Below are 27,888 nucleotides of genomic sequence, written 5' to 3' on the forward strand. Positions count from 1 at the left end.
GGTTGGGAATAGAACTCAGATCTCTTGAATCCCAATTTCCCAAATTAACCATTAATGAATTCTCTCTTCATATTCAAAGCACTCCACAAACATTAATTAATCCTAAAACTAATTTTCACAATGGAAAGAGGCATCTGAGCAGATTTTACATAACTCAAAGAATCACTCATCAGTATATCTGGCTCAGTGCTGGGTCCCAACTGAGCAAAGACTGAAGGGTACCAAATTAAGTGTGATTCTTTTGGGGATTCTGGCAAGTGGGAACTGAGGATAGTATCAGCAAGTTTATTTCACTTTCAAGCAGGGGCTTAGGAGGGGAAAGAGAAGGGGCACAAAAGCATTTTAAGGCTGCATTCTTTACAAATGGAAGCTCCTGGGCTTCACTTGTCAGAGAGTTCCTTTCGCTCATCATCATATTGCATTGCCCTAGGTCACTTTAGCTCTTATCCCACAACACACTGATTTCTACTAGGCCCATCTTCCCTCTGCCCCTATTACTTGTGGAATAACAGGAGGAAAAGGAAGTTAGTGAATGCATGGTCATCTAGTATTCTTGAACAGTAGCTGTGCACAGACATGAACATTTATACTACCTGTGTGACAGAATGTACCTGTGTCCACACCCCACATCCTGTTGTAATAATCTTTGCACAAAGCATACCCTTATAGAATCATTTAAGAACTCATAATTTCCTGGTCATTATCATCCTGATAAAATGTGTGGCAACATTGCATGTGAAGTCATGAGATTCCACTGTAATGTGTTATTAATTCATGTTCCAAACTGAGGTTGGCAAACAGGTCTGTCTCAATCAAAAGAATGTGTGCTCTGCTTAATTTGCATTTAAGCAGTAAACAAAGTAATCAAACAGGAAGGGAAACAAAGGGCACTCAAACAGGTGAGGAAAAAGTAGCAACGAACATCCTGCCCTATAGATTCTTTGTCTCCTGAATCTCATCTGGAAATGTTTTTCAAAAGGGGGACTGACACTATAAAAAGGAAGGACGGACACCCTAAGATATCCCCTGTCTCTCTCTGCCCATCAATTCACAGCACCCAAAGGAATAAAGGAAGTAGACATTGGACTGGAGAAGGAGTCCTGACCTAAGGAGTTTGGTCAGTAAGACTGCTGAAAACATGTGGTAAGAAATTTTGCTTTCATCAGATATAGTGTGTTCAGGTAGGCACCAGTGGCGTTTTAACTTTATTTCCTTGTAACCATTTCTGACTTTTATGCCTCATTACTTGTACTCACTTAAAATCTCTCTGTGTAGTTAATAAATTTGTTTTATCTAATCCAGTGTGTGTAACCTGAAGTGTCTGGGAAACTCCATTTGGGATAGCAAGTTATGTGCATATTAGTTCTGTTAAAAGCAAATAATGGACTTTTTATAAACTTGCATTGTCCAAGACAAGCCTGGACAATATAGGACATACATTTCACGGGAGGAGGAATCTAAGACTTGGAGTGTGTTGGGGTCACCCTGCAGTATAGCCACAGCTGGTAAGAGCCAAGTCATGGCTGGCTAGCTGCAGCATGCACACTGACATAGCTGGGAGTGACTTGTATGCTGGAGGCTGTTAGTGAGCAGTCCAGGCTGGGGCCTACAGCAGCGAGGCATTGTAAAGGGCATCCTAGGTTAAAGGGCTAGGGTGACACAGGGACTTATTAGTCTGGATTGTACACTAGAAAGTCACACTATCATGTTCAGTACTACCAGTATTGTAATAGATGTATTAAGGGCTGTGCAGGAGGAGAGAGAATGCTGTAATTGCACTTTAGATGGAAAGTGAGTGCTTGGTATGCCCCACTACTAGACATGCCTTCTTTGGTACACAGTTGCAATGGATGTCATAGATTTATTATATATTAGCTAAGGATAGGCCCAGGTGATGCATTACAGGTCACACTTTCCTATTACAAGACTAAAGTCTGATTTTTGGACTGGCTGTGAATTGTCAGCTAAACTACTTATACATTTTCTATTGAACAAATGTTACTTGCATGTATTCATCTAACAATTGAAGTAGTTATTTCAATTTTCAGCGGTAATAGTGGAGGGAGGAGCAGTTATTTATGATCTTCCTGTTGGGTAGATTGGAGAAGTTAGCAGACTTCAACACAGCAGGAGAAATAAAAGGCAGGGCTTCTCTGTGCAGAACCTTTAACCCACAAGCCAAAAAGCTCTATGAGAGTGGTTCCACCTAGAAGCAAGGTAAATAATGTACCAGTTTTTCCAAAGAATTGTTACAGTAGGTTAGGATTTAATGGGAAAGCTTCAGAAGACTAGCAATATGACGTTTTGGTCAAAGATTTTAACTAGGGATGTCAAGTGAGTAAACAAATTAATTGCGTGATTAAACAAATTAATTGTGATTAATCGTACTGTTAATAATAGAATACCATTTATTTAAATATTTTGGATGTTTTCTACATTTTCAAACATTGAATTCATTTACACAGAATACAAAGTGTACAGTGCTCACTTTATATTTATTTTTATTACAAGTATTTGCACTGTAAAAAAACAAAAAATAGTATTTTCAATTCACCTAATACAAGTACTGTAGTGCAATCTCTTTATCATGAAAGTTGAACTTACAAATGTAGAATTATTTACAAAAAAACCTGCATTCAAAAATAAAGCAATGTAAAATTTTAGAGTATGCAAGTCCAATAAGTCCTACTTGTTCAGCCAATCACTCTGACAAACAAATGTGTTTACATTTGCAGGAGATAATGTGGCTTGCTTCTTGTTTACAATGTCACCTAAAAGTGAGAACATACGAATGTTTAGCATATCTGACATGTAAATACTTTGCAATGCTGGCCACAAACGTGCCATGCAAATGCCTGTTCTCACTTTCTGGTGACATTGTAAATAAGAAGAGAGCAGCATTATCTCCTGTAAATGTAAACAAACTTGTTTGTCTTAGTAATTGGCTGAACAAGAAGTAGGACTCATTGGACTTGTAGGCTCTAAAGTTTTACATTGTTTTGATTTTGAGTGCTGTTATGTAACAAACAAACAAATCTATATTTGCAGGTTGCACTTTCACCACAAAGAGATTGCACTACAGTACTTGTATGAGGTGAATTAAAAATACTATTTTTTGTTTATCATTTTTAGAGTGCAAATATTTGTAATAAAAATAATATACTCTATATTATGTGCTGTAATTGAAATCAATATATATGAAAATGTAGGAAAACATCCAAAATATTTAATACATTTCAGTTGGTATTCTAGTGTTTAACAGTGTGATTAAAACTGTGATTAATTGCAATTAATTTTTTTAAAATCACGATTAATTTTTGAGTTAATTGCATGAGTTAACTGCGATTAATCCACAGCCCTAATTTTAACTAATGTTATATTAAGACAAAAAACAAAGGATTGAAAAAAATATATTTTTAAAAAGATTCTTTCCCCTTTATCTTAAATGTACAAAAAGTAAACTAAAAGTTCACAATCAGAGCCTTGGCAGATTGTCTGGAATAGCTAGAACTAGAAGAGCCAGTTTGAGGCACCCCTTTGGACCCTGCCTGATGCTGTCAGCTCCTGAAAATCCTGCATTCAAGCAGTAAAGGTTTGATCCAAATTGACACCTTATTAGTGTCACTTCAATACTATGATTAGCAGTCAGTCTGACCAGCTTCTCAGGAATCTGTCCAGGCACTTTATGTCTATGAAGCCAAAGGGTTGGCATGAATTGTGACGTCCTTAATGTGAACATCGTTAAGAGGTCGGTAGGTTTTCTCATTCACCGGGAGCTTCTCCAGCTCATCTAGGGTCTCCAGACCATCAATTACCCTGGAAAGAAAGCAGAACAATCATGAGAATTCTCTTGTAATGAAAGGCCCACCTTTCTTTTCATAGTCCAGGTACTACAAAGCACTTTACAGTGAATTAAGATACCTGCAATGAAGGACTGAGTAAGGAAGTAAGATAGCCATTATGAGTTTACTAGTAGTTTAATGTCCCTTGGACATCATAACCTATTGTGAAAGAGAATTTTGAGTGGCCACATATGACTCTCGGGAGGATGCCACAGTCCTTTTAATTTCCACTTGGGTAGCCAGAGAGATCTAATGTTCCATTTAAAGGATGCTCCTTTGCCCTGCCCTGTCAGCACTTAATATGACACCCAAACTGGGTTATGATTTTTCCTCCCCACAAACAGGATACAAGTAACTCCCATTGACTTTGCGATATCACAATTCATCCCAACCCTTTCACTCCATAGCTATAAAGTGCCTGAGTGGATTCCTGAGAGGTTGGTCAGACTGATCATGGCATTTAAAACTACACTAGCAAGATACTCATCAAACTGGACTTCACTGGGAATTACTCATGTCCTCTGACTGGGGAATCAGCCCCCAGATGACAGATTCTAATCAATAATGTTCTGACACAGAGGCAGGAATGGTACTAACAGAACCACTACTGACCACATAAATCTGATAGCTCTGGGACATCCTAGATACTGATTTACTGCAGGATAAATTTAGAGGTAGAGTTTATACTTCTGGGTTTCTGTCCAAGCTGGAAAGGTGACATGAGAAAGCAACTTAACACTAATAGACACCTTACAAGTTTTTAAACAACTGTTACTCTGACCATCTGAGAAAGAGGTAAGGAAACATCCAAAACACTAAGAGGACAACACCAATATAAACACCATGTTTCTCTGGGATACTTGTAACAACAGTAGGTAAAAAAGTAACACCTATGTGTAGTTGACTATAATTGAAAGATCAGAGGAAAAAAATATTGATTTAAATGCTGGAAGTTTATTTTGTGCATTTGGCCTCACTTTGTGTAATTTCCCCTGTATAGTCATAGAATCATAAAATATCAGATTTGGAAGGGACCTCAGGAGGTCATCTAGTCCAACCCCCTGCTCAAAGCAGGACCAATCCCCAACTAAATCATCCCAGCCAGGGCTTTGTCAAGCCTGACCTTAAAAACCTCTAAGGAAGGAGATTCCACCACCTCCCTAGGTCACCCATTCCAGTGCTTCACCACCCTTCTAGTGAAATTTTTTTCCCTAATATCCAACCTAAACCTCCCCCACTGCAACTTGAGACCATTACTCCTTGTTCTGTCATCTGCTTCCACTGAGAACAGTCTAGATCCATCCTCTTTGGAACCCCCTTTCAGGTAGTTGAAAGCAGCTATCAAATCCCCTCTCATTCTTCTCTTCTGCAGACTAAATAATCCCAGTTCCCTCAGCCTCTCCTCATAAGTCATGTGCTCCAGCCCCCTAATCATTTTTGTTGCCTTCTGCTGGACTCTTTCAAATTTTTCCACATCCTTCTTGTAGCGTGGGGCCCAAAACTGGACACAGTACTCCAGATGAGACCTCACCAATGCCAAATAGAGGGGAATGATCACGTCCCTCGATCTGCTGGCAATGCTCCTACTTATACAACCCAAAATGCTGTTAGCCTTCTTGGCAATAAGGGCACACTGTTGACTCATATCCAGCTTCTCGTCCACTGTAACCTCTAGGTCCTTTTCTGCAGAACTGCTGCCTAGCCACTCGGTCCCTAGTCTGCAGCAGTGCATGAGATTCTTCCATCCTAAATGCAGGACTCTGCACTTGTCCTTGTTGAATCTCATCAGATTTCTTTTGGCCCAATCCTCTAATTTGTCTAGGTTCCTCTGTCCCTTTCCCTACCCTCCAGCGTATCTACCAGTCCTCCCAGATTAGTGTCATCTGCAAACTTGCCGAGAGTGCAGTCCACGCCATCCTCCAGATCATTAATGAAGATATTGAACAAAACCAGTCCCAGGACTGACCCTTGGGGCACTCCGCTTGATACCTGCTACCAACTAGACGTGCAGCCATTGATCACTACCCGTTGAGCACGATGATCTAGCCAGCTTTCTATCCACCTTATAGTCCATTAATCCAGCCCATACTTCCTTAACTTGCTGTCAAGAATACTGTGGGAGACCGTATCAAAAGATTTGCTAAAGTCAAGGAATAACACGTCCACTGCTTTCCCCTCATCCACAGAGCCAGTTATCTCATCATAGAAGGCAATTAGGTTAGTCAGGCATGACTTGCCCTTGGTGAATCCATGCTGATTGTCCCTGATCACTTTCCTTTCCTCAAAGTGCTTCAAAATTGATTCCTTGAGGACCTGCTCCATGATTTTTCCAGGGACTGAAGCGAGGCTGACTGGCCTGTAGTTTCCCAGATCCTCCTTCCTCCCTTTTTTATAGATGGGCACTACATTAGCCTTTTTCCAGTCATCCAGGACCTCCCCAGATCACCATGAGTTTTCAAAGATAATGGCCAATGGCTCTGCAAGGCATGGCATGTGCCCTTGCCAACCACAGTGCCAAAGCCACCTTGAAACATATGTGCCCTTTAGGGACTTGTTTTTGCGTGTGTTTAAGGAGGTGATGTGGTTAGAAAAAAAGTTTGGAGCACTGTGCCTGGGTGATAAAGATATTCAGCTATTTTAAAGGGGCAATTATAATTAAAAGTGAAAAATACATTGCTTGTGTCTTTTAAAATACAGTACAACAAAACTTATGTAGTATCTAAAGAAGTCAGTCACAGTTCACAGTTATGTAGCCAAGACTTTTACAGGTTTCTGCTGTAACAGGACTATAGGTTTCCACTACAGTTGCCCTGATGTATCCTTGCTCTTCACACTGTATCATGAGGAGGCACACTGCTAGGTCACTTACTTCCCAAAGACAGTATACTTCATATCTAGGTGTGGCTGTTTGCCATATGTAATGAAGAACTGAGATCCATTGGTGTTTGGGCCATTGTTTGCCATGGAAACGACACCGCGGACACTGTGCTGAAAGAGAGGTAGAAATGGAAGAAAATGCATACATACGTATTCTGTGAATGCATGACTGCAGCCGACAGCCAGGGCTTAGTTACCTAGCATTCTGACTCCCAATCTTTATTAAAATATACAACAAAATCTGACTCCCTCCCAGTTGCCAAAACCCTCCTTCATGATCCGCAACTAGCCCCTCAGATCTGACTCTACCACATCAAATGCCTCCCTTTCCCCCTCCCAAGGATGCATGACAAACACCTTAGACCAATACAAAACTTCCCCATCTCACCCTCCACAGAGAGAAGCACCCCTAACTCTAAATTCCCCAAACTACTAAGACTCTCCAGTATCCCACTTCAATAACAAGCCTCCTATTCTCTTACTGTGGGCATGGACTTTAACATATTTTCTAAATCATCATTTAATCCCAGTACTACACAACGTTGATCATCTCTTGCTCTTGAAAATGAATTCATGTGAAGAAACAACAAAAGTATATTGAAGAGCACAGAAATACCTTTAGGTGTTCACTGTATTCATCTTCAAATTTCCTGCCCCAAATGCTGTTACCTCCTTTCCCAGAGCCTGAGGAAGTAGTGACAGGGATGGATTACTTTCTTCTCAGGGTTGAGAAAGAATCTCCAATCACAGTCATTTTCAGAAAAATTTGAACCAGAATATTGGTATCTTAAGTTACAGTTAAAACTCTAGATAGACTGTAAGCTGCCTGAGGCAGGGAATCAGGTTTTCATGTGTGTGTTAGGTGCTGTACAAACAACGAGGACCTGATCCTAATCGGAACATATGGGTGCTACTGCAATTTAAATAAATAATAACTTAGAACAGGAGAACAGGAGACTGAGATAGTCCCAAATTCAAATCAATATGATGGCAAACAGCAATAGAAGTGAACAAGACTTTCCTTTAAATAGCAGACACTTTCTGGATCATAGTCCTAAATGCTACACAGACAGTGTTCAGAGGCAGTGTGACCTGGTCACAAGCATGGAAAACAGGAATCTCTGCATTCAAATGCTGGATCTCCCACTGATTAGCTGTCAAATCATGGCAAATGATCATGGAGATAATACTAGGCACAGAATGTTGATTGAGAGGATTAAAATTTATACAGTGAGTTGAAGATGTAATTAGCTTATGACTAGTATTAATATTTTAAATCCAGAGTGAATAGCAACTTATCTGAAATCTTTCCATAGAAAAGTACCCAGATCATGAAAGTCTCTCTCATCAGTACAGTGTTGTGTTACTTATCTTGCCTCCCACCTTTGAAAAAAGGCTCAATATACCAGACATTGATGGAAGGATTTACCTGTTGGATCCCCTGTCTGCACCATGAATCCTTTGATATTCCGATGAAATATGCAGCCATTGTAGTAGTTACTAGCACAAAGAGCCAGGAAGTTCTATAGGAAGAGCAAGAGTGCTCATTAAGAAGCAGTCCAGAAGTAACATGTTCTGTGCTGGACCCATTATGTTATTCTGAGAGGAATGCTCAAGGGTGACAGGATTAAAATTAACCCTTCCAGCTTTGGTTTGTATTGTGAGCGTACTATGCTATCACTCTGTTATCTCAGACTGCTTCTGGTTATTGAAATTGACTTTTTTTTTAAAAAGTCAGTTCTCCATGATCCCTCATTACCTCTCCGTTATTCCTCAAAGACTTACCAAAAATACAAACTGTGCCAGTAACAATAAAAAGTAGACTGAAACCTTTTACACCAAAACAATGCATCAGGATTGGTGGTTTCCTACATATACTATATAGAGGGGAAAAAATATCTAATGGACACAAATAGTTCATCACATTACATGAAAAAAACAGTCCTCTATATAGTCCAGTGTTTTATTTATATTCAGACAGGGACTGCTCAAGACTAATTTAGGAAAAAGCAAAGTTTTGCAAAAATAAATAAATAAAAATTACAAAAAGAAAACAACAACCCAGAAAAAAGGTAAGATGGACAATTTTTTCCCCCCTCTCTCTCCCTTTTTGTTTTTAAACTCATTTTATCTTTTTTATTCTTCCATGTACACTGGTAACAGAACGTTACAAAGTGGGATCACTTGTTAGGAAGCTGAGTTAGATAGAGGGTCCTATAAACCTATTTTCACAGATAGGCTCCTATTCTGCAAAGATTTATGTGCGTACTTAACTCTAGGAGCTGTGAGTAGTCTAATTGAAGTCAACTGAACTACTCTTGCTGCTTAAAATTAAGCATGTGTAAATATTTTTGGGTTCAGGGCCATAATTAGGAACATAAGAAATGCCATACTAGAGACTATTTTTAATCCCGCTCCTGTTATTATGGCAACGGGTCCTGTGGGACTCATGGGATCCTGGTCCCACTGCAGGGTCCTACACTAGTCTCCCGCAGGTCAATCTAGTCCAGTATCCCATCTCTGGTAATGGCCAGTATTAGATGCTAAAGAAGAAGGTGCAAGAAGCCCCATCATGAGCAATTATGGAATAATTTGCCCATAGAGGAGTTTTCTTCCTAATCCTTGACAGTGGTTAGCTTATGCCTAGAAGCATGAAGGTTTACATCTTTTATACATTTGTATCCTGTCTAACATAATAGTGTTTTCATTTTCCATATAAATGTCTAATCTTACTAAACTCTTGGCTTTAATGATATCTTATGGCAATGAATTCCACAGGTTAATTATGCACTGTATGAAAAGTTCTCACGGTATAAGTTTTATATTTGTTCCTTTTCGCATTCACTGAATGTTCTCATATGATGCAAAAGGATAAATGGAAACATCCCAAATTTACTCTCTCTATGCCATTCATTATTTTGTTTCTATCATGTCCCATCTTATTTGTCTCCTCTCAATACTAAACAGTCCCAGTCTTGTCATATTACTCACTTCACAGGCCTTAGGTGTTCGCTCACAGAATATCTCTATTTTAATATCTCCCACATCAGTGTGCAGTGTGACAGCCTGAGGGTGAAGGAAAAAAAAAATTAAACCAGAATTTTGACTCAAAATCAAAGACTGAGAGCTACTAACTCTGCTCTATTCACTAGTCACCCTGGGAATATAAATGCATTTCCATTTCCAGCTAACTGTCTGTGTACGTGAAGTTAAGATGGAGACCAAAATCTGGATTTGTTCCTAAATTAAGTGAATTCCCTGAGCCAGTATGCATGGGATCTCAGACACAAAAAAGCTGAACTGCATCCAGAAGTTAGTTTAAAAAAAAGTTGTCAGTAAAATTGGGAACAAGTATAAAAGATTAATGCTCAGAGCTTTTCTTGTGCTGTCGCCAAGTATCACTCTGAGGAGAGAGACTGTGTCCCATGGACCTGCTCACATCCCCAGGGAAGTCAACAGGAAGAGATTGGACTTCATGTGAATAAGGCCCGTAATTAAAAAGAACTAACAAGGTATTCTTCAGAGTAATAACAAAGCTCAGCTGCATATATTTTTTCCATCTCTGTGAACCAGACCAACACACTCAGCTCAAAGATGACAGAAAAAATAGCCTAGTCAGTCATATCTTGGCACAGCCATGCTGGAGACCCAAGTTCCTCCCAGTTTCATTCCATGAGATGGTAGTACATGCACTCAGTCAGTCTATAGTAGAAGGAACAAGTGCCTCATGTCACTGACTTGCAATCTTTCTGGTTGAGTTAGCACGGATGGACTGCAAAAGTGTCCTATATAGTCCTCCCTCAGAAAGTTGGTGGCTGAAAAGCGCAATTTTCTTCTCAAGGATTAGTAAATGATGTGAAGTATTCAGTTGAAAGGGGGAAAAAATGAGTGTCACTCACATGAGTCAGTCTGTGCTCTGGATTATTCACAATGTATTTTGTGTATATGAGAGGGAATGTTGATTGGGGTTTTGAAAATAAGCAATGGGATACATCAGTTTTCAGACAGATGGGTGTGCCAGTTATCCAAGTGTTACACACAACGCTTCCTCTCTTCACCCAGATCACAAAATCACAGCACTTACATTGAAAGAACTATATTAATGTGGTGACAAAGCATCACACTTACTAGTAGAGACATACATGTACAGAAAAAATTACAAAACCAATGTTCTGTGGTGCATGTTTTCCATACTTGACATAGAAAGAAGGGAAGACAATTGGCTGGGATCTCTATGGAGCCACAATAAAAGAAGTTTGTGTATCTATCTTGTTTGAGAAATACAACCTTACACTTCATTTCTTGGATTTCAATTTTTTTCATTTTTTAAACTCTAACATTCTTAAAAGGTATGTACTCAGACCACAGATATGTATTTACACCCTTAACACATTTTTATGTGGGAACAGAGACCAAATGAGATGACCAAAATCATTATCCAAACCAGAATTTGAATTTAGTGCTCTAGCAGTAGAAAGCTAATGCACTACCTAATGTCATGAAATAGTAAAACTGACATATTCCCTTTTCCACGGCCCACTGGACAGAAATCAATTAAATGTGTAGCTGAGCTTTACATCACAAGTTCTTTACAATAAACTAAATTGTGGGATTATTTGGGATACAGAGCTGCTGTCCAGTTCTCAATACTAGATTCACAAAATTTAAAAATATATCTAAAAACTGCCTGTCTCACCATGTCTTTTTGTCAGGAGCCCAATGCAGACAGGTCAGATGGTTTCCTGCAAAGAAAACATGTTTAATTTAGTTTTTCTTCACCACCTCCTTTGAAAATTCTAAAATCTTTTAGGTTGTCAATTAAAGTATACAAGTGGTTGCACCATGGATTTTTACAGTAGTGTTCATATCAACCTGTTCATAAGCACTTTATGTATATTACATAACTACCCACCACTTAGAGAGCTAGAAATTAATAGAACAAAGTATTTTTATAAACAAATCAATATATAGAAAAAAACTTCCGTATGATGAGAGTCTGCAGAGATTGCAACTGTTCAATATGAATCTTCTCTCTAAAGATTTTTAAAGCCAAAAGGGACCATGATGATCTCCCTCTAGTCTAGTCTGCCCTCCTGCATAATACAGGCCAAAGAATGTCTCTCAATAATTCCCATCAATCCCATAACTTCTGTTTGAGCTAGAGCATAACTTTTAGTGAGACAGAGATTTAGTCTTAACTTAAAGACTGAAAACAATAGAGAACCCACCACATTTCTAGAAAACCATTGGAACAATTTTAATTAGTCACTGTTAAAAATGTGTGTCTGCTTTCTAGTCTGAATCTGTCTAGCTGCAGCTTCCAACTCTTAGATCTCATGATGTCTTTTTCTGCTAGTTTAAAGGGCTGTTCACTATAAGAAATCTTCTCATACAGGCACTTGTGAACTTGTGAGCAATTCACTTCTTAACCTTTTCTTCAACAAACTACAGATGATTTCCTGAGTACCTCTGGTTTTCCAGACCTCTAATCATTCTCCTAGCTTTTTTTCTAAATACTTTCCAATTTTTCTGCATCCTTTTTGAAGAGTGGCCAACAGTCTCACTAATGTACAGACATAATACAACCTCCCTACATATGACATTCCCCAGCTCATATATTCCAGGATTGTATTTGTCCGCTTAGCCGCTTATGTGACTATGGAATTGTGGTTTATTTGGGCATCAGATAAAACATTCTTAAACAACTCTCTATTACCTTTCACATTTTTAAGGTTACATTTTCCCTCCCACACTCAATTATGCTCATAGTTGCTTTCAGCTTTCGGAAAGTGGCCCTTTTAAAGCACCCAGTATAGTAAATAGCTATTTCTAGTGGTCACGACAATATTGATCGCACATAAACGAAATTCGGCTGTGATCACTTGCACCCAAGTAACTACCCATGTAATGTTCAGGGATCAATTCCCGTTAGCCCCTCAGCATGAAGTCTGATATCGGGCTACCCGGAGTCTGTTATGGTCCATCAGGACTTTTGAGAGCAACCACCCATCACAAGGCATGGTTAGGAAATGGAGGAAGGGACCAGCCCGCTCCCGCCTCAGACAGGGCTGACTAGCACTACGGGGTCCAAAGACAAAGCGGCTCAGCCTGAGAGCGAGGGCTGGGCAGGGGGGCCAAGCCCTTAACGAGGCTCTACGGGGCTGCGCCCCAGCGCCTCCCGTCCCGTGCCCGCCGAGGCTCGCAGGCCCCGCCGCTCGGCCGCTGCAGGGGAACTGGGGCCTCCGGCCCGGCTGCCCCGGCAGCAAGGAGGGGCCCAGCCCAGCCCCCGAGCGCTGCAGCCGCCCGCTCACCTGCTTCCCGCGCTCGGAGCAGGCCCCGCCGGCACAGCGGAAGGGGCCGCTTCCCAGGCGGACCAGGGCGGGGACGCTGTTCAGTGAGGCGCCGCCCGTCTCAGCCGGGCCGAGGTAGGTGGGTCCCGCTGCCCCACGGCGGGGGCTGCCGGGCCGGATCTCGGGGGCTGCCCTGCCTGGCAGTGGCAGGCGACGCGCTGCCTGAGGCGCCCGCTCCCGGACAGAGGCGCAGACGCTGCCCCAGCGCGGCCGGGCTGGCGCCGGAGGTCATAGCGCCCTTCCCCGTGGCACCTGGGCTGCAAATTGAACAAACTGGCCCGAGCAGGAGCCCTCGCCTGGGGGCAGGGGCGGAGCCCACACACTCTGCCATAGCGTCTTCCCTGACTCTGCTCCCTATAGAAACCCTGGCTCCCCAGACCTGCCAGTGGCTTCCCTATGGTGGCATAGCCACAGCTTGTCCTACCTAACCAGTGTTGCTAGATCAGTTAGCTTTTCTAGTCCTTATGGGTGTGCAGTAAAACCATGGGAACATGGCCGAGCCTGCCCCATCTTCCCCAGACTGCAGAGAGCCTGAAACAGTAGTTCAGCAGGGTACCATTGTGCTGCTAACCCCCGTGTTAAAGGAGTGTGAAAGTAGAAAAAGGAAGACAAGTGCCAGCACTAGAAGATGAAGTAAAAGTCTATCTTTATGATGGGGTTTGCAAAGTTAGCCTTAAGATTTTCAAAGACATTGAGCTGAGAGAAGGATTGTTTGGCCCATGACTTGCTATTTAAGTCTGCACAAGACCACAAAAGCTCAGGATCCCAAGTTCTCTTGTGTTGCATATGTTTAAAGTCAGCCCTGGTTGCTTCTGTAAGAGTTTTATTAGCGTCTGCCTCTATCTCACATGCAGCGTTCATCAGTGTTGGAGAGCAAAGAATGGCACATTTTCTTTCCCCCTGTGGCTAGCAGTTCTTGTTGCAGTTACAGTCTGATCAAAAGCCATGTTGACTTGTCCCCAATATATGTTCATCTATGTGTCTGTTAATTCTGTTCTTTACTACAGTTTCACCAGTTTGCCTGGTACTGCAGTTAGGCTTACCAGCCTCTAATTCCCAGGATCGCCTCTGCGCCCTTGGCATCCTCCAGTCATCTGGTACAGAGGCCGATTTAAGCGATAGGTTACATACTACAGGTAGTAGTTCCTTCAGAACTCTTGGGTGAATACCATCTGGCCCTGGTGACTTACTACTTTAATTTATCAATTTGTTCCAAAACCACCTCTATTGCCATCTCTGTTGAAAAATATTGAATGTGTTGCCCAAGTGGAGGTGTTTTCATACCTGAGTTGGACATTGTCCAGTCTGAATGCTCAGATATTGGTGTTTAACTCAGAATTATCTTAAACTTCTTCCCTATCCCCCAACATCCCTAATTATGTTTTGCCTCTTTAGATATATGCATGCTGCTGTCCTGTGTGCACCTGATTCGCCGACCTCTCCAGTGCATCCAACCTTTGCTTGTCTTGCCTTCACGCTCCTTCATGGATCTAAAAGCTCTAGTTTCCTCCTTGAATGACTTTGCTTCACTCTCTCTGGCTGAAAGCTGGGACAATGTAGGACTACTGGTAGAACCGAGCCCACCCCATACTGTGAGCACACTCTTCCTAACTAATGACCTTACAGAGGACGTAATGCAGGAGGCATTGCAGAAGAAGGCAGATCTTATCCTCTCTTACCACCCACCCATATTCCAAGCACTCAAGCGCATAACATGGAAAACCTGGAAAGAGCGTCTTGTGATCCGGGCTTTGGAAAACAGAGTTGGCATTTACTCTCCACACACAGCATATGATGCCATACCTCATGGAGTCAATAACTGGCTAGCCAAAGGACTTGGTGAGATACCCCTTTTTTAACTGATATTCAATTTAAATTACTCTTTATCAATACAGTGTAAGTCTATGAGGAACGTCTTTATCAATTTTCCCATGTGCTTATATGCATGATTTGAATTTATTTTTTAAAAAGTGTATTTTGTCATACTTTTAAAGTAATCTAAATAATCATATGTTGGTAAAAAGTTCCAGATAGTTCTAGAAACCAAAGTTAATAAATTAAGTCTCTTATTTATCCACAGAGTAAGCTTTCCCACATTGCATGATAAATATGACTCAGCTCTGACCTAAGAGAGAACATTTAAGGCAGAATTTCCAAACTAGTCTGTGGACCACTGGCTGATCACATAATCTTGGATCTCATCCTTGTTTCCACCTTAGTGAAAAGATGGGAGATCATGATGAAGTACTTATTTTTATACCCAAAAAGGACAACATGTATATTTCACTGTCAGCTAAATATGTATACATTCTTCAATACTTTTATTTATGTGACCCTCATCACATGGTATCTGAGCACCCCTAACCATTGATGGATTTCATCCTTGCAGCATGTCTGGGACATAGGGAAATATTATGGAATTGAGGCCCAGGACAGATTGTCACTTGTCCAAGATCAAACTGGAAATAGGGCATTTTTTTTCACAGGAAGAGTAATTAACTATTGGAAAGAATTGATGAAGGGTTGTAGGTGATTCTCCATCACTAACAATTTTTAAATCAAGACTGGATGTTTTTCTAAAAGATACACACTAGGAGCTATATAAGGGAGGTTCTATGGCCTATGTTATGTAGGAGACTAGATGATCTCAGTGGTCTCTTCTGGCCTTGGAATCTATAAATATGCAGGAAGCCTGTGAAGTGAGAACTGAACCTAGGTTTTCTGAGTCTTAGTTCAGTGCCTTGACCATCAGACTGTCCTTCCTACCAAGCAACTGTAAGCAATTGCTATAGGTATCACAGAGAGGTTACGTGATTGGGACTAAAAGGCAAAGTGTTCCACATGCTCATGAATGATAGGTGTTATTTAATTGGCCAAATGGGTCTCCATAAGGCACTCCAACCAGTACCCAGAGGCAAGTATGCTGACATTTAACACTAGACTAGAAAAAGTACACCTCTACCCCAATATAATGCAACCCGATATAACATGAATTTGGATATAATGCGGTAAAGCAGTGCTCCGGGGGGGGCTGTGCACTCCGGCGGATCAAAGCAAGTTCGATATAACGCAGTGAGATTTTTTGGCTCCCGAGGACAGCGTTATATCGAGGTAGAGGTGTACTAGAAAAATATATTGTAAGAAACAATCCTGCACCAGCCTCTGGGGGATGAGCCTTATTGGTCTTTTCCATCTGTAATTTCTATAGTTCTGTTATTAAGTGTATGAGAACAGAACCATTTGAGCACATTTGGTGTGTAACTTGACTACAACAGTTTAAGCCACAGATCACTGGATGTGCTCTAGTGTCTCCTGGATAAACCGTCTAGATTTGTATTCTTTACACTGAAAAATGGTTCAGGAATCACTGGTACTATATTTTCGGTAGTTGGCTTTCTGAGGCAGGTGTTTGTACAGTACATCTTTGTGTTTGTACAGTACTTAGCACAATGGCCCCTAGACAATAACACAACACAATGCAAATAATATGTTAGTATTAGCCTACAGGTACTTAAAACAGATTCAGTCCATTGGAGACAGCATGGCTTAGGGGACCACTGTTGGAGTCAGGAGAAGTGGGTTCCAATTCTTTCTCTGCCATTGACTCATTTTGTGACCTGGGACAAGTCACTTCACATCTCAGTGCTTCAGTTTCCTCATCTGTGAAATGGGGATAATAGTGCTTACCCACTTTATAAAGCACTTGAGATCTTTAGATTAAAAGCACTAGAAATGCTATTATTATTATTATCATCATCAAGCTGTTGAACAGGTTACTGTAGACCATAAAAATAAGTTGAGTCTTGTGTCTGACCATAAACCAGCCTTGCAAAATAATTATGGCAATTTACCAACCCAAGAACAAAATCTACTTTGCCCATAGTGGTGATGATGATGATAAGGAAAATAATAATGCTATTTTATTCACCGGTCACAAAAATAAAGTCTGCTGTGGTCGAGTGGACCAGTACAATTTTGCAAAGCTGTTAAATTTCTGTACTGCATGTTGTTTTCTCAGGTGTCTGTACCACTGTCCCACTACACCCATCAGTGGCTCCCAGCTACCCAACTGAGGGCACTCACCGAGTGGAATTCAGTGTGGACCATACTGAGCACCTGGAGACAATCCTATCTAGCATGCGAGGGATCCCAGAGATTTCATCTCTCATTACTCTCCCTGCCAGGTACTGTGCATGGCTCTCTGGTGTCTTCTTCTGTTGCTTTGAAAAGGGAAAGGTGCTTCTTAAGATACAAACTACAATAACGGGAAAGAATATACAGGTGACTATCTAAGGTCTGGATAAGATGTTATAACTTCTTATTGAAAGTTTTTACCATTGTGGGATAGTGGGCCTTTAAACTGGAGATCGAGATTATTTAACTATTATCAGTTTCTGTGGGAATTCTTCAGGCACTGGTTTTTGTGTTCATAGTTGGTGGACTTTTGGATGCATTTGATAATAAATCTGACTTCCTCAGGTACAGCCTTCTATGTCAGGACTTAATGAGGGAAGTTATTTAACTTTAAGTGCAGTGACCTCAATAAGGAGATGGTTAATGTGTCTGCAGAATGCGTGGGCCAACTGGTGTGTGGATGTAGTGGGAATAGCTTTTTGTATGAAACTGAACTTTACCTCCAGGTGGAAGCTGAAAAGTGGTCTTAGTGCCATAAGGAAACCTTAAAAATCTCATTTTCAAATCCATTTCACAATTTATTTGGAGTGAGAAGAACTGACCGAGCAAGATGGGTGGTTTTTCCTTTTAAAGAAGCCCTTTTTATTACCAAGTGTTGAAATTCCAATCTGCTTTTGTGAGAACAGTGAAAATAACCTTTGTGGAAAAAAATTTAAACATGGATGCTAATGGCATTAAGAGATCAAACAGAACATGTGACCCTTCTGTAGTGTTTCATTGGGCAGAAAGAATTGTGTTCAGTTTGCTCCACAAAGTCTAAATGTAATATTAAGTACAAACTGGGATTAAAGGATGGCTAGTAACTCAAGAAGTTACAGGTACCAGTCCAATTACAGAGATGGAAAGGAACAATTTTGTCATTCAGTTTGATGGGAACAGTATGGCTTAATTCCCTCATTCCCCTTAAGCTGTATGTTTCTTTTATAGTAGTGCGTTGGGCTGTTACCATGTCTCCTTTTTTCTCTTCTAGTTAATGGAATAACTATCCTTTCTATCACAGATTATGAAATTCTTTTTTCTTAGTAAACACCAAAAATGCTGTTGTTTCTCAGGGCTGAAGGTGAGGAGCAGACACGAGTCAGTTTGAACTGTACCCAGAAGGCGCTGCTGGAGGTGGTGGCATTATTGTCACGGAACACCCTTTATCACAAGACTGAAATAATGTTATTACAGAAGGTAACAGAATTCACATACCACTTTCTCTTTCCGTTAAGTTATTGCTTGTGAAAGGCACCAGGCTGATAGCCCTGGAAACAGAAATCCTCTACTCGCAGACCAGAAACAGCACTAGCAGCAGCAATGCAAGTTTCCTTGAGATGCCTCTATCAGTTTGCCTTAACACTGACCTTGAGGGACTTGAAAGCATTTACACTTTCTATATCTGTGAAAGTGGTTTTCTGTGACCTACAGTAGCACTTCAACCAGTATTTAGTGTAGATGTGGCCAATGTGTTACCTAGTCCTTTGGAATATCATATGTATCTTTCTTTTGCAAAGCACTCAGAAACTGACTTTCTATGTTTAATTATTCCTCCTGTACTCAGCATTGTGGTGTCTAGATGTCAGTTCCTGTTAGAGTAAAAGGTGATGTGAACAGCTGCAGTGAGCACATTCACAGTAATTTTTTAAAACTTCTACTTCTACGCAGCCTCTGCTTCCACATACTGGAATGGGACGCCTATGCACGCTGAGCGAGCCAGTCTCCCTGTCAGCCTTGACTGAACGAATCAAAAGCCACCTAAGGCTGCCTTACATACGCCTGGCGCTGGGAACGGGGAAGACATTAGGTAAACAAGTCCACAAGCATGTTTGATTTTTCCACTATAATTAATGCCCCATAAACACAAGAAGTGGGTGGGTGGAGTGGTTATTACTGGTGTATTATCTCTCATGTAGGACTGATATGCTTCCTAGAACCAGGTGGGTCTAAAGAAAAACTGGGAACTGGTTTTAGTAATTATTATACTACATAAATTCTAGAGCAGGGATCGGCAACCTTTGGCATGGGGCCCATCAGGGTAATCCGCTGGCGGGCCGCAAGACATTTTGTTTACATTGACCGTCCGCAGGCACGGCCCCATGCAGCTCCCAGTGGCTGCCGTTTGCCATTCCTGGCCAGTGGGAGCTGCGGGAGGCGGCAGCCAGCACATCCCTGCTGCCTGCCACTTCCCGCAGCTCCCATTGGCCGGGAACAGCAAACCGCAGCCACTTGGAGATGCTGGGGGGCCGTGCCTGTGGATGGTCAACATAAACAAAATGTCTCGCAGCCTGCCAGCGGATTACCCTGACGGGCTGCATGCCAAAGGTTGCTGACCCCTGCTCTAGAAGACTCCTTTTCTAATATAGTCTGAATTTTAACAGTGAATTTTGTGTTACACTGGTTATCACTGTGAGGGAGAGAGCACATAAACAGCATGAGTTATCTTTTTCCATGAGTTATACAATAGCACCTCCTGTTGAGGCCAAATGATATTTATACAATTGCTTTAAACATGCCTAAAAATCCTAAATAATAAGCAATTTACTACATCCAAACAGTAACAAAACATTAAGCATTTGATTAAGATGCTTACAAGCGAGCTAATCCCAGGGCTGCTTAGACCCATATTGGTTGACTTCAACGTGGTTGGGCAGATATTAGCAATGAACCCTTTAAGAATTTACTTTTTATACCCTTTCACAAACAAATGACGGTCATTGCCAATTACCGACTTTAGGTAAAAGCCAATTGAGACAATTTACCCTCATTTTCAGTTTTAAATTAGGTAAGATTTACAGTCTCCTTTTTTCCTTTCATTTTTATTTTCTCTGCCGCGCCTTGCTTACCAGCAGAACAGTGGGAAGGTTTGGGCTTGTTTTGGTTTTTTTAAAGACAGTTTTTGTTTTGTTTTTGTTACTGCAGCTCTTTATTAGTTACTTTTGGAACCATAGGTCCTTTTCACACTACAAGTAATACTAATTATTTTCATAGCCTTCTTTTACTTGCTACTGGGGCCTTTTCCCTACTAGTCACAAACTATAAAGAAAATATGTTGTTGTTTTTTAACCAATCTTAAGCTAACTTTAATTTGTTTTATTTTATATTTATCCTACAAAATGCATGTTTTGTGGGAGGAGAAATTGAGACACAGAGAAAGGGACTTGCTCAAGGTCAAACAGCAAATCAGTAGCAGAACCTAGAATACAACTCAGGTTCTCTTGGTCCAGTTACCTGTCCTAAACCCTAACTGCCTCCCTCCAAACAGAATAACTTGTGAGACTGAATAATTGGGAAAGTTTGTTCTTAATTCCTGGTATTGTCCCTGAGAAAGGCAAGTCTTATTAAAAAACTACTGAGATTAGCAGCTGTGTTCCCAAACCATGCTCAGTGTTTTAAAGCCCCTAGTTCAGTGTTCTGTAGACCAGTGGTTTTCAAACTTTTTTCTGGTGACCCAGTAAAAGAAAATTGTTGATGCCCATGACCCAGTGGAGCTGGGGATGAGGGATTTGGGGTGTGGGAGGGGCTCCAGCCTCGGGCAGAGGGTTGGGGTGCAGGGGTGAGGGCTGTGGAGTGGGGCTGGGAATGAGGGGTTCAGGGTGTGGGTGCAGGGGGTTGGGATGCAGGAGGGGGCTCCAGGTTTGGGTGGGCTCAGGGCTGGGGCGCGGGAGGGGGTCAGAGCTCTGGGTGCAGGAAGGGGCTCTGGGTTTGGAGGGGCTCGGGGCTGGGGTAGGGTATTGGGACATGGGCTTACCTTGTGCATCTCCTAGTCAGCGGCACAGCAGAGGTGCTAATGCAGGCTTCCTGCCTCTCCTGGGACGCGCTGCACCCCGGAAATGGCCAGCAGCAGGTCCGGCTCTTGCCCACAGGCACCGCCCCCCAAGCTCCCATTGGCTGGTTCCCGGCCAAGGGGAATTCAGAGCCGATGCTCGGGGTGGAGGCAATGCACAGAGTTCGTAGTCCCCCACCTAGGAACTGGACCTGCTGCTGGCCTCTTCCAGGGTGCAGCGCGGTGTCAGAACAGGTAGGAACTAGCCTGCTTTAGCTGGGAGGCACCGCCAATGGGACTTTTAACGGCCCAGTTGGCGGTGCTGACCAGAGCCGCTACGACCCAGTGCCTTACATACCGTGATCCAGTACTGGGTCGCGACCCGCACTTTGAAAACCACTGGCGTAGACTGTAATCCTAGGACTCCTACTTAAGTCAGCAGAAGTTGGATGATTATTCATAAGGTGATGCACAGGAGTGTTAAAATCTTGAAAATTCTTTTGTCACCCAAAACATTTTGTTTTCATTGAACATGGTGTGCGTGATGGGGGAATAGATTAATTGTTCTTACCATATACATACGAGATCATTTTATTCATTACTTCTAAGACACTTCAACAGGTGAAAACTAAGCTGCAGTGGTCAACAACCAGCCACTGTGTAGCAATGTCCTGAAAACATTTCCTCTCTTCTCCGCACATCAAGTGGAGAAGGTTCCTGCTAGTGAGGAGGAGCTGTCCATCCATCACTAGTTTACAATGACCATGGGTTTTTGCTGCATTCCCAGATAAGTTAGTGGCCCATACGCCTCCTCCAAACTAACATCCCCTCCCAGCACCCAACAAATTTCCATTGGGCGTAAGAGCAAGACATGGGTTAGCACTGCATTTATCTGTACTGAAGCTGGCATCAAGGCTGAGGGGTAGGAAGGGAGTTTAATTGTGGCCCTTGCTGTCTTGCAGAAGCCAACGTGAAGGTGGCTGCTGTGTGTGCTGGCTCTGGGAACAGTGTCCTGCAGGGTGTGGAAGCCGACCTCTATCTCACTGGTATGAGACTTCTTGTTCCATACTTATCTTTATAAAATGGTCACTAGAAAGAGCACTCTGATTGGTTGCTGAGGAATCCAGCTGTGAAGAATAATTTGGTATAATTGCAAAAGGCAAGGAATCAGTTACTAAAAGAACAAATAAATCCTACAAGCAACAATGCAGGTCCATTGCTAGACTGAACACCTGGTAACCTGATAAAAATGTCAAATGTAGGAAACTTTCTGTTCAAGATTGTAGCCCAGTGTCCATGGGGAATTTGTCAGTCATCCTATTATAGTGCAGATGCTTGTATTAGATGTATATACATGCAAACAATTTAAGTCTAACAAAATTTTGGGCTACGACTTTCTAATCATTAAGAATAAAATTAGATGGGCTTTTGAAATATCTAAATTTAAGAAATAAATAGCAAAAACAAGGCTCCAATATTGCAACTGAAGGCACATGGGTGCAGGCCTGCGTGGAGCCCTGTTGACTTAAAAGGAGCTCCACATGGTGCAGTTAATTGCAAAGTTCAGGGACTAAATCTAGGAGGAGACCTACAGTAAAAACTTAATCCTATGCTAAGATTCTTAACATAGCATTTTTCTTTAGGAGGTGGCTATAATCTAGATTGCAGTAGCTCCCAAAATGTGAGAGGAAGACAGTCTACAACCCCAAAGAGCTTCCATTCTAAAAAGAAAAGTGAAGAGTGGGGGAAGTGACATGATCAGCGTGAGGCTAGCCATATGTTTCATTAGCTGGATGTTCATTTGTTGGTTGTGTGTGTCTAATTTAAAAATCATGTCTTTCTGCCACACTGGTTCCCAGCTTCAATTCCAGCATCCTTACAACCTGTTCTTCCTACATGTGAGCAGTTCACACTGAGATAAGTAGGTGACTGTATTGGTGTTGTGGAAGAAGTTAGGAGGATTCTGCCAGATGGACATGGAACCTCTCCTCCCTTCAGGTTACAACTAGATCTTCCTACCATTAGATCTAGCTATTAAGTTTTAACTTGTAAACCTGGAAACCCACCACCTTTTGGACGGTGTAGCTCCACATTCCTAAGGCTCGGCAACTCACCTTCATTCTTCCAACCCGGATCTCCCAGCACAAAATCCAAACCAAAAGATGCACCTTGTGGAACATGTCACGTTGTTCTAACACACTTTTCAGTTAAACATTTCAAAACATCTGCTAGAATTACTGGTATTACATTAGTGCCTAAAATGTGGTAGGTGCTCTGCAGACATACAGAAAGGCAATTCTATCACATAAGCAAGACAGCCTTTAACAGCCAGTGCTGTGTGAAAAGCAAACTGTCTGGTGTGTTTGCACATAGTCACTGCACTTCCAGTATCTAATATTGCTTTAAATGGTACAGTGGGATACTTGGTGTCTGAAAGACGCTGTGTAAATTCAAGCTCTAACCTCTGGAGGTAGAAAAAGTTCCTCATTGGCTAAATCCTCAGGAGGTCTCTGGATAGCGTCTGGGAAAGATAATTTCAGCCATTGTATGACAATCTAAAATACTGTGTATAATGCTAAAATGTAACTATTATTGTTGACAAAGAACTACATAGTAACGCAGACTCACTTGGAATGATGTCATAGGGTAACTTCACCCCAGCTAATAAGAAGCTGTGGCTCCAGAAGAGGGTTCTGGGTCAAGAGAGCCTTGCTGGTAAGGGACCTGGACATAACCTTAGTCCATCAACTCCACTTCACTCAGCCCCTCCCCTCCCCTTCCAGCTAGAGATGCTGGGGGAATTTGTACAAAAGTTCCAGCTGTGGGTTAAATAAACTAGACCCTGAAGGAGCACTGTTCAGTATACATAAGCTTCACTGGACTTCTGAAGTCCACTAGGGGAAACTGAGGTAGAGACACAATGGTGGTGGTGCTGCCCCAGGCCGGCACCTGTGCTTTAGGAGTGAGGGCCCTCCATGTAGATGGATTATATAACACACTGAAAGTTAAACATTTTTAAAAATAACTCTATTAGTGCTAAGGGCAGATGTGTTAGAAAACTACATCAGACTATTAGTGTACTATTGAGAATGTTAATTTAAAAATAAGTCTCCACTGGGTGGAAGTGAGGGGAAAAATAGTAAGAGCAAAAATTCCTGCAGAGGTGGGGATTGTGGGGGTAAATACTCTTAAATTTTATGTAATGGAGTGTTTGAGATCATTTGAAGTAAATAATTCTGTAAAGTTAACATTCATGAATTCTTTAAAAAGAGCACTCTCTTGTACAGTGGTGGAGTCTATCACAATCTGCACCACATTTCTCCTTTTGAGGGAAATGTATTTCCATAGTTCTCTATAGAACTGTATTCTAGAAAATGAAACAACATAGCATTTTTGCAACACTACTCTTCCACAAGAGCAGAGACTTTTAAAATATATTACTTATAATGAACTACAAAATTATCCAGGTCTAAATGGCTAATCTACATGGTATCTCTTCTCATTATGGCAGGAGAGATGTCCCACCATGAAGTACTGGATGCTGTTGCCAAAGGGATAAGTGTGATTCTGTGTGAGCACAGTAACACTGAGCGAGGCTTTCTGTCAGAGCTGCGAGATATGCTGGCTACACACTTAGAGAATAAGATCACCATCATTGTGTCAGAGAGCGACAGAGACCCTCTTCGGGTGGTATAGAAGAAAGCAAGGGTTGCAGCATGGAGTCCAGAGTTTGTGTCCCACACAGACTTAATGCACGTGCAAATTTGATTAAGATGCTCTGAACTGGTGCAGTCCCAAATAACTGTACAATACATTCCCCAAAGTGTGGGAGAGGTAAAATATCTGTCAGGTAAAGAAGAATGTTAATTTTGGGCTGAAAAACTATTTCCTTAAGTTTACTACTTGCTGTATTTAGTAGGGATGGGATAATGAGACTAACCGAGTAATCCAGCAAGAACAATATAGATTGGTAACATCAAGCCTCTGTAGCTTGGTTTCATAGCCCCACCAGTACTAGAATATGTCCCTAATCATTAGTACAAAAGTGACTTATATTTAGGGAGTGGAACTCCTGTTAACATTTCATTAACTATTTACAGATTGTTGACTCTAAATACTGCTAATGCACAGCAAACTGGATAAAAAATGTGGAACAAATTTTTTGCATTTGGTACTAATATGTAATCTTTGATGTTGCATTAAGGTTCTTCTATGCACAAGAATTGGGAAATTCCAACTTGTTCCTTTAACTTCATTATACATAAGTATCCGTTTCAATTTGTCTCATCTTTAAAAAGCAGATTTCTTTACCTATGCTACTAACACTGCAGGATTGCCTACAGTGAAGTAATGTCTATTTTTCACCATAAATGTTGAGCATTTACTTTATAGTTCAGTAAAGCTTTGAAAATGAAAGGAAACTCTTCGGGTTTCATATGTTTGGACTGTAGACAAGCAGGGAGATATTGATATTCAAACTAAAAATGTTTCCAAGACTTTAAATTAAAATGGACACATCCTTGTTTAGTGCATGTAAGAGACTAGACTTAGTAAAAATAATCTTCTGTTGGAGTTAAAGTTGTTTGAGAGGGTAAGGAATTGGATCAGGAAGCAGTCAGGGTAGCATAGGAGAAACATAGCTGTGTGTGTTTTGGAGGTGCCTGATGATTTATAGATCTTCAAGGCTGGATCAATAGATACCACCTGAGTCGAAGATTGTATTCCTAAGCACTAAGAAATGGAGTGTTTGGAGGTTGGTTTTTTTTTTTTATAAATACATGTAGGTTCTGATTGCATGCTGGTTTGAGCTTTTACCGTACAGTTGCTTCATGTTTTGAAGCTTATCTCAGCAACCATGAAGGCTAAATACCTTTTTTTTAAATGACAATTGAGCTTTCTTGTGCAATCCTATGTCCAGTAGTAGGGTTTTGAATTAAAACCACCCAGTATCATGACAGCAGGGAAGATGAAGAGTGAATGCCTCCAACCAGCACTAAGCCTCTCCTGCTATCCTTTCTTTCTATGGCAGGAAGCTGACACTTAGGCTCATTCCACTTCCCTGAAGCTGGAAACAGTTCTGGTAAATACGGGTCTCTTATTTTCACCCTTTTAAAAGCCACCTACCCAAGAATTCTCACACATGGGAATAGTGAAATGTGACTTTGAGCAGTGGAGTTGGAATTCAAACACAGCTGCAGATCCTGCTAAGCCAGAATGATTTTAATGTCCTCAGAAAATAGAGACTAGTGCTTAGTGCAGCAAAAAGATGGCCACTAGCACTAGACTCTGCAAACTAGGCAGGGAGGGGTAATTGGGGATCATGACCCTCTTCACAAGGCAGCAGAGGTGCCTACTGCATTTTCCGTGGAAATCCCACAGACTAAGCTTTCCCTGTGCAATGTGCCTGCTTTCACAACACTAGCTGCAGGTGCTCCACTTGTAATACAGCATCCCTACCATGGCCAGTGGCTTTAAAGATCCAATCAGGACCTTCCTCATACATAGTTTGAATATTGTCATACGCATCGCCTTTGTTTGAGGCTCTGAAGAAACTTCACTGACCCAGTTTACATACAATTCCCTTTAATGTTAATTTCCTCGAGCCTAGACCTTGCACAATCCAGTTCACTAGGCCCTGCCAGCCCACATTGGTTAGAAGTCCATTCTTGGTATTAGGCCACTGTAGTGTGCCTGTGAGCAGTCTGAATACATAGACTTACCATGTATGCTCAAGTCATGTGAGGGATTTAGCCAGGAATCTTCACTTAAAGAGAAGTGGAAGCATGTGGTTAAAGAGTTTCTGCCCTCTAACCAAAGCACTCATTTAATCATTAGTAAAATGTTTTCTGAAGCTTATTTTTTCCTGAACTTTCTTTAGGTAAATGAAACAATTATTGCATTATGCAGTATTGCAGCAGGCTCGGCTGTGTCATATAGACCAGGGGTCGGCAGCCTTTCAGAAGTGGTGTACCTGAGTCTTCATTTATTCACTCTAATTTAAGGTTTCACGTGCCAGTAATACATTTTAATGTTTTTAGATGGTCTCTTTCTATAAGTCTATAATATAGAACTAAACTATTGTTGGTATCTAAAGTAAACAAGGTTTTTAAAATGTTTAAGAAGCTTCATTTAAAATTAAATAAAAATGCAGAGCCCCTGGACCCCACAAAGCAGGAAGGGGAATTAAGATTATTAAAGTAGGAGTGGGTCCTTCATTCAAAGTCAATGGGTGCAGAATTGATCCCAAAAAACCTAGAAATTAATTCTGTATTGCAGTAGGTACTAAACGGGCAGCCATTAAGTGACAGGAAATTAATGCACAGCTTAGGCAGTCATTTAATTGTTTTGAGAGGCTCAAATTTAGACATACTGCAGGGATAATTTACCTGAGCCTGCATGAGGCAAGAACAGATTCTCTCTCACAGACCCACACCTGTCTGTTAGCAGAAATGCACATCATCCCAGGAAGCCATGCAGCTGGTCTGAAAAGGTTGCCTCACTCCTGACATAAAAAAATCTGAATCAATTGAAAGGTTAGGGGTATTACAGCACCACAGTGCTTAGTCCGAGTGAGTTTCAAATCTAGCAAAAAACAGCTGATACTTAACTCCACTGAAAGCACATAGTTCCACCTCTATCTTTAATAATAAGGGGTGGGGGTTGTGTACAGCACTGAATTATGTCCCTCCAAAATAGAATTCAGTTCAGTTTTCAGTTCTACAGTAACCTGAGCATCAAGTGGTCTAAGCACAGGACTGAGTATGTGATGGGCACTAAAAAGAAGTCCCTCCCTCCCCTGCTTAGATGGGAGTCACTACCAGGAGTTCTGAGGTCTAGCCCCAGCTGATACTCCTTTGGAGACCTCAGGTAAGTCACAATC

The 27,888-nt window shown here is 41.5% G+C and overlaps 3 protein-coding genes and 1 long non-coding RNA gene across 10 annotated transcripts in view; 1 reads left to right on the forward strand and 3 right to left on the reverse strand.

Moving 5' to 3' along the window:
• Nucleotides 1-27,888, reverse strand: part of LOC135974151 (serine/arginine repetitive matrix protein 2-like) — a 994,828-nt gene that overhangs the window by 433,159 nt on the left and 533,781 nt on the right. The gene's annotated exons all lie outside the window — the stretch shown is intronic.
• NIF3L1 (NGG1 interacting factor 3 like 1) lies at nt 980-25,166 on the forward strand. 5 transcript variants are annotated; one of them, XM_005310318.5, is made up of 8 exons: nt 13,011-13,144; nt 14,077-14,205; nt 14,465-14,908; nt 17,088-17,253; nt 18,316-18,439; nt 18,911-19,049; nt 21,971-22,054; nt 24,520-25,166. In XM_005310318.5, the coding sequence occupies exons 3-8, from the start codon at nt 14,473-14,475 to the stop codon at nt 24,702-24,704; spliced, it is 1,134 nt and encodes a 377-aa protein (XP_005310375.2). In that variant the 5' UTR covers nt 13,011-13,144; nt 14,077-14,205; nt 14,465-14,472; the 3' UTR covers nt 24,705-25,166. The 5 variants fall into 5 exon arrangements, with proteins under 5 accessions (XP_023959823.2, XP_005310375.2, XP_005310374.2 ...); XM_065562087.1 differs by lacking the exon at nt 13,011-13,144 and adding an exon at nt 13,156-13,296; XM_024104055.3 differs by lacking the exons at nt 13,011-13,144; nt 14,077-14,205 and adding an exon at nt 980-1,143.
• Nucleotides 1,842-13,170, reverse strand: PPIL3 (peptidylprolyl isomerase like 3). Of its 3 annotated transcripts, none has more exons than XM_005310316.5 (7): nt 13,031-13,170; nt 11,416-11,461; nt 9,711-9,785; nt 8,149-8,242; nt 7,336-7,403; nt 6,712-6,830; nt 1,842-3,816 (listed from the first exon to the last, which is right to left on the reverse strand). In XM_005310316.5, exons 2-7 carry the CDS (start codon nt 11,416-11,418, stop codon nt 3,690-3,692), a joined length of 486 nt encoding a protein of 161 aa, XP_005310373.1. In that variant the 5' UTR covers nt 11,419-11,461; nt 13,031-13,170; the 3' UTR covers nt 1,842-3,689. The 3 variants fall into 3 exon arrangements, with proteins under 3 accessions (XP_005310373.1, XP_065418160.1, XP_042707647.1); XM_065562088.1 differs by lacking the exon at nt 13,031-13,170 and adding an exon at nt 12,436-12,779; XM_042851713.2 differs by lacking the exon at nt 13,031-13,170 and adding an exon at nt 12,620-12,691.
• On the reverse strand, nt 21,999-27,506 carry LOC135974386 (uncharacterized). Its single transcript, XR_010591642.1, has 3 exons — nt 27,395-27,506; nt 23,471-23,529; nt 21,999-22,135 (listed from the first exon to the last, which is right to left on the reverse strand). It is a non-coding gene; the product is annotated as an uncharacterized LOC135974386 (long non-coding RNA).

This window comes from Chrysemys picta, chromosome 11 (assembly GCF_011386835.1).
Source record: "Chrysemys picta bellii isolate R12L10 chromosome 11, ASM1138683v2, whole genome shotgun sequence".
NCBI classification, from domain to species: domain Eukaryota; kingdom Metazoa; phylum Chordata; order Testudines; family Emydidae; genus Chrysemys; species Chrysemys picta.

Coding starts and splice junctions, on each gene's coding strand:
- PPIL3 (XM_005310316.5), bottom strand. Junction 8,243..9,710: donor GAACACCTAAGGCCTGTGAA/GTGAGTAATATG, acceptor CTCTTCCTATAG/AACTTCCTGGCTCTTTGTGC. Junction 6,831..7,335: donor AATACAGTGAACACCTAAAG/GTATTTCTGTGC, acceptor CCTCTCTTTCAG/CACAGTGTCCGCGGTGTCGT.
- NIF3L1 (XM_024104055.3), top strand. CDS start 14,473: ATGCTGCTGTCCTGTGTGCACCTGATTCGCCGACCTCTCCAGTGCATC. Junction 14,909..17,087: donor CTGGCTAGCCAAAGGACTTG/GTGAGATACCCC, acceptor TTGTTTTCTCAG/GTGTCTGTACCACTGTCCCA. Junction 19,050..21,970: donor GGGAACGGGGAAGACATTAG/GTAAACAAGTCC, acceptor GCTGTCTTGCAG/AAGCCAACGTGAAGGTGGCT.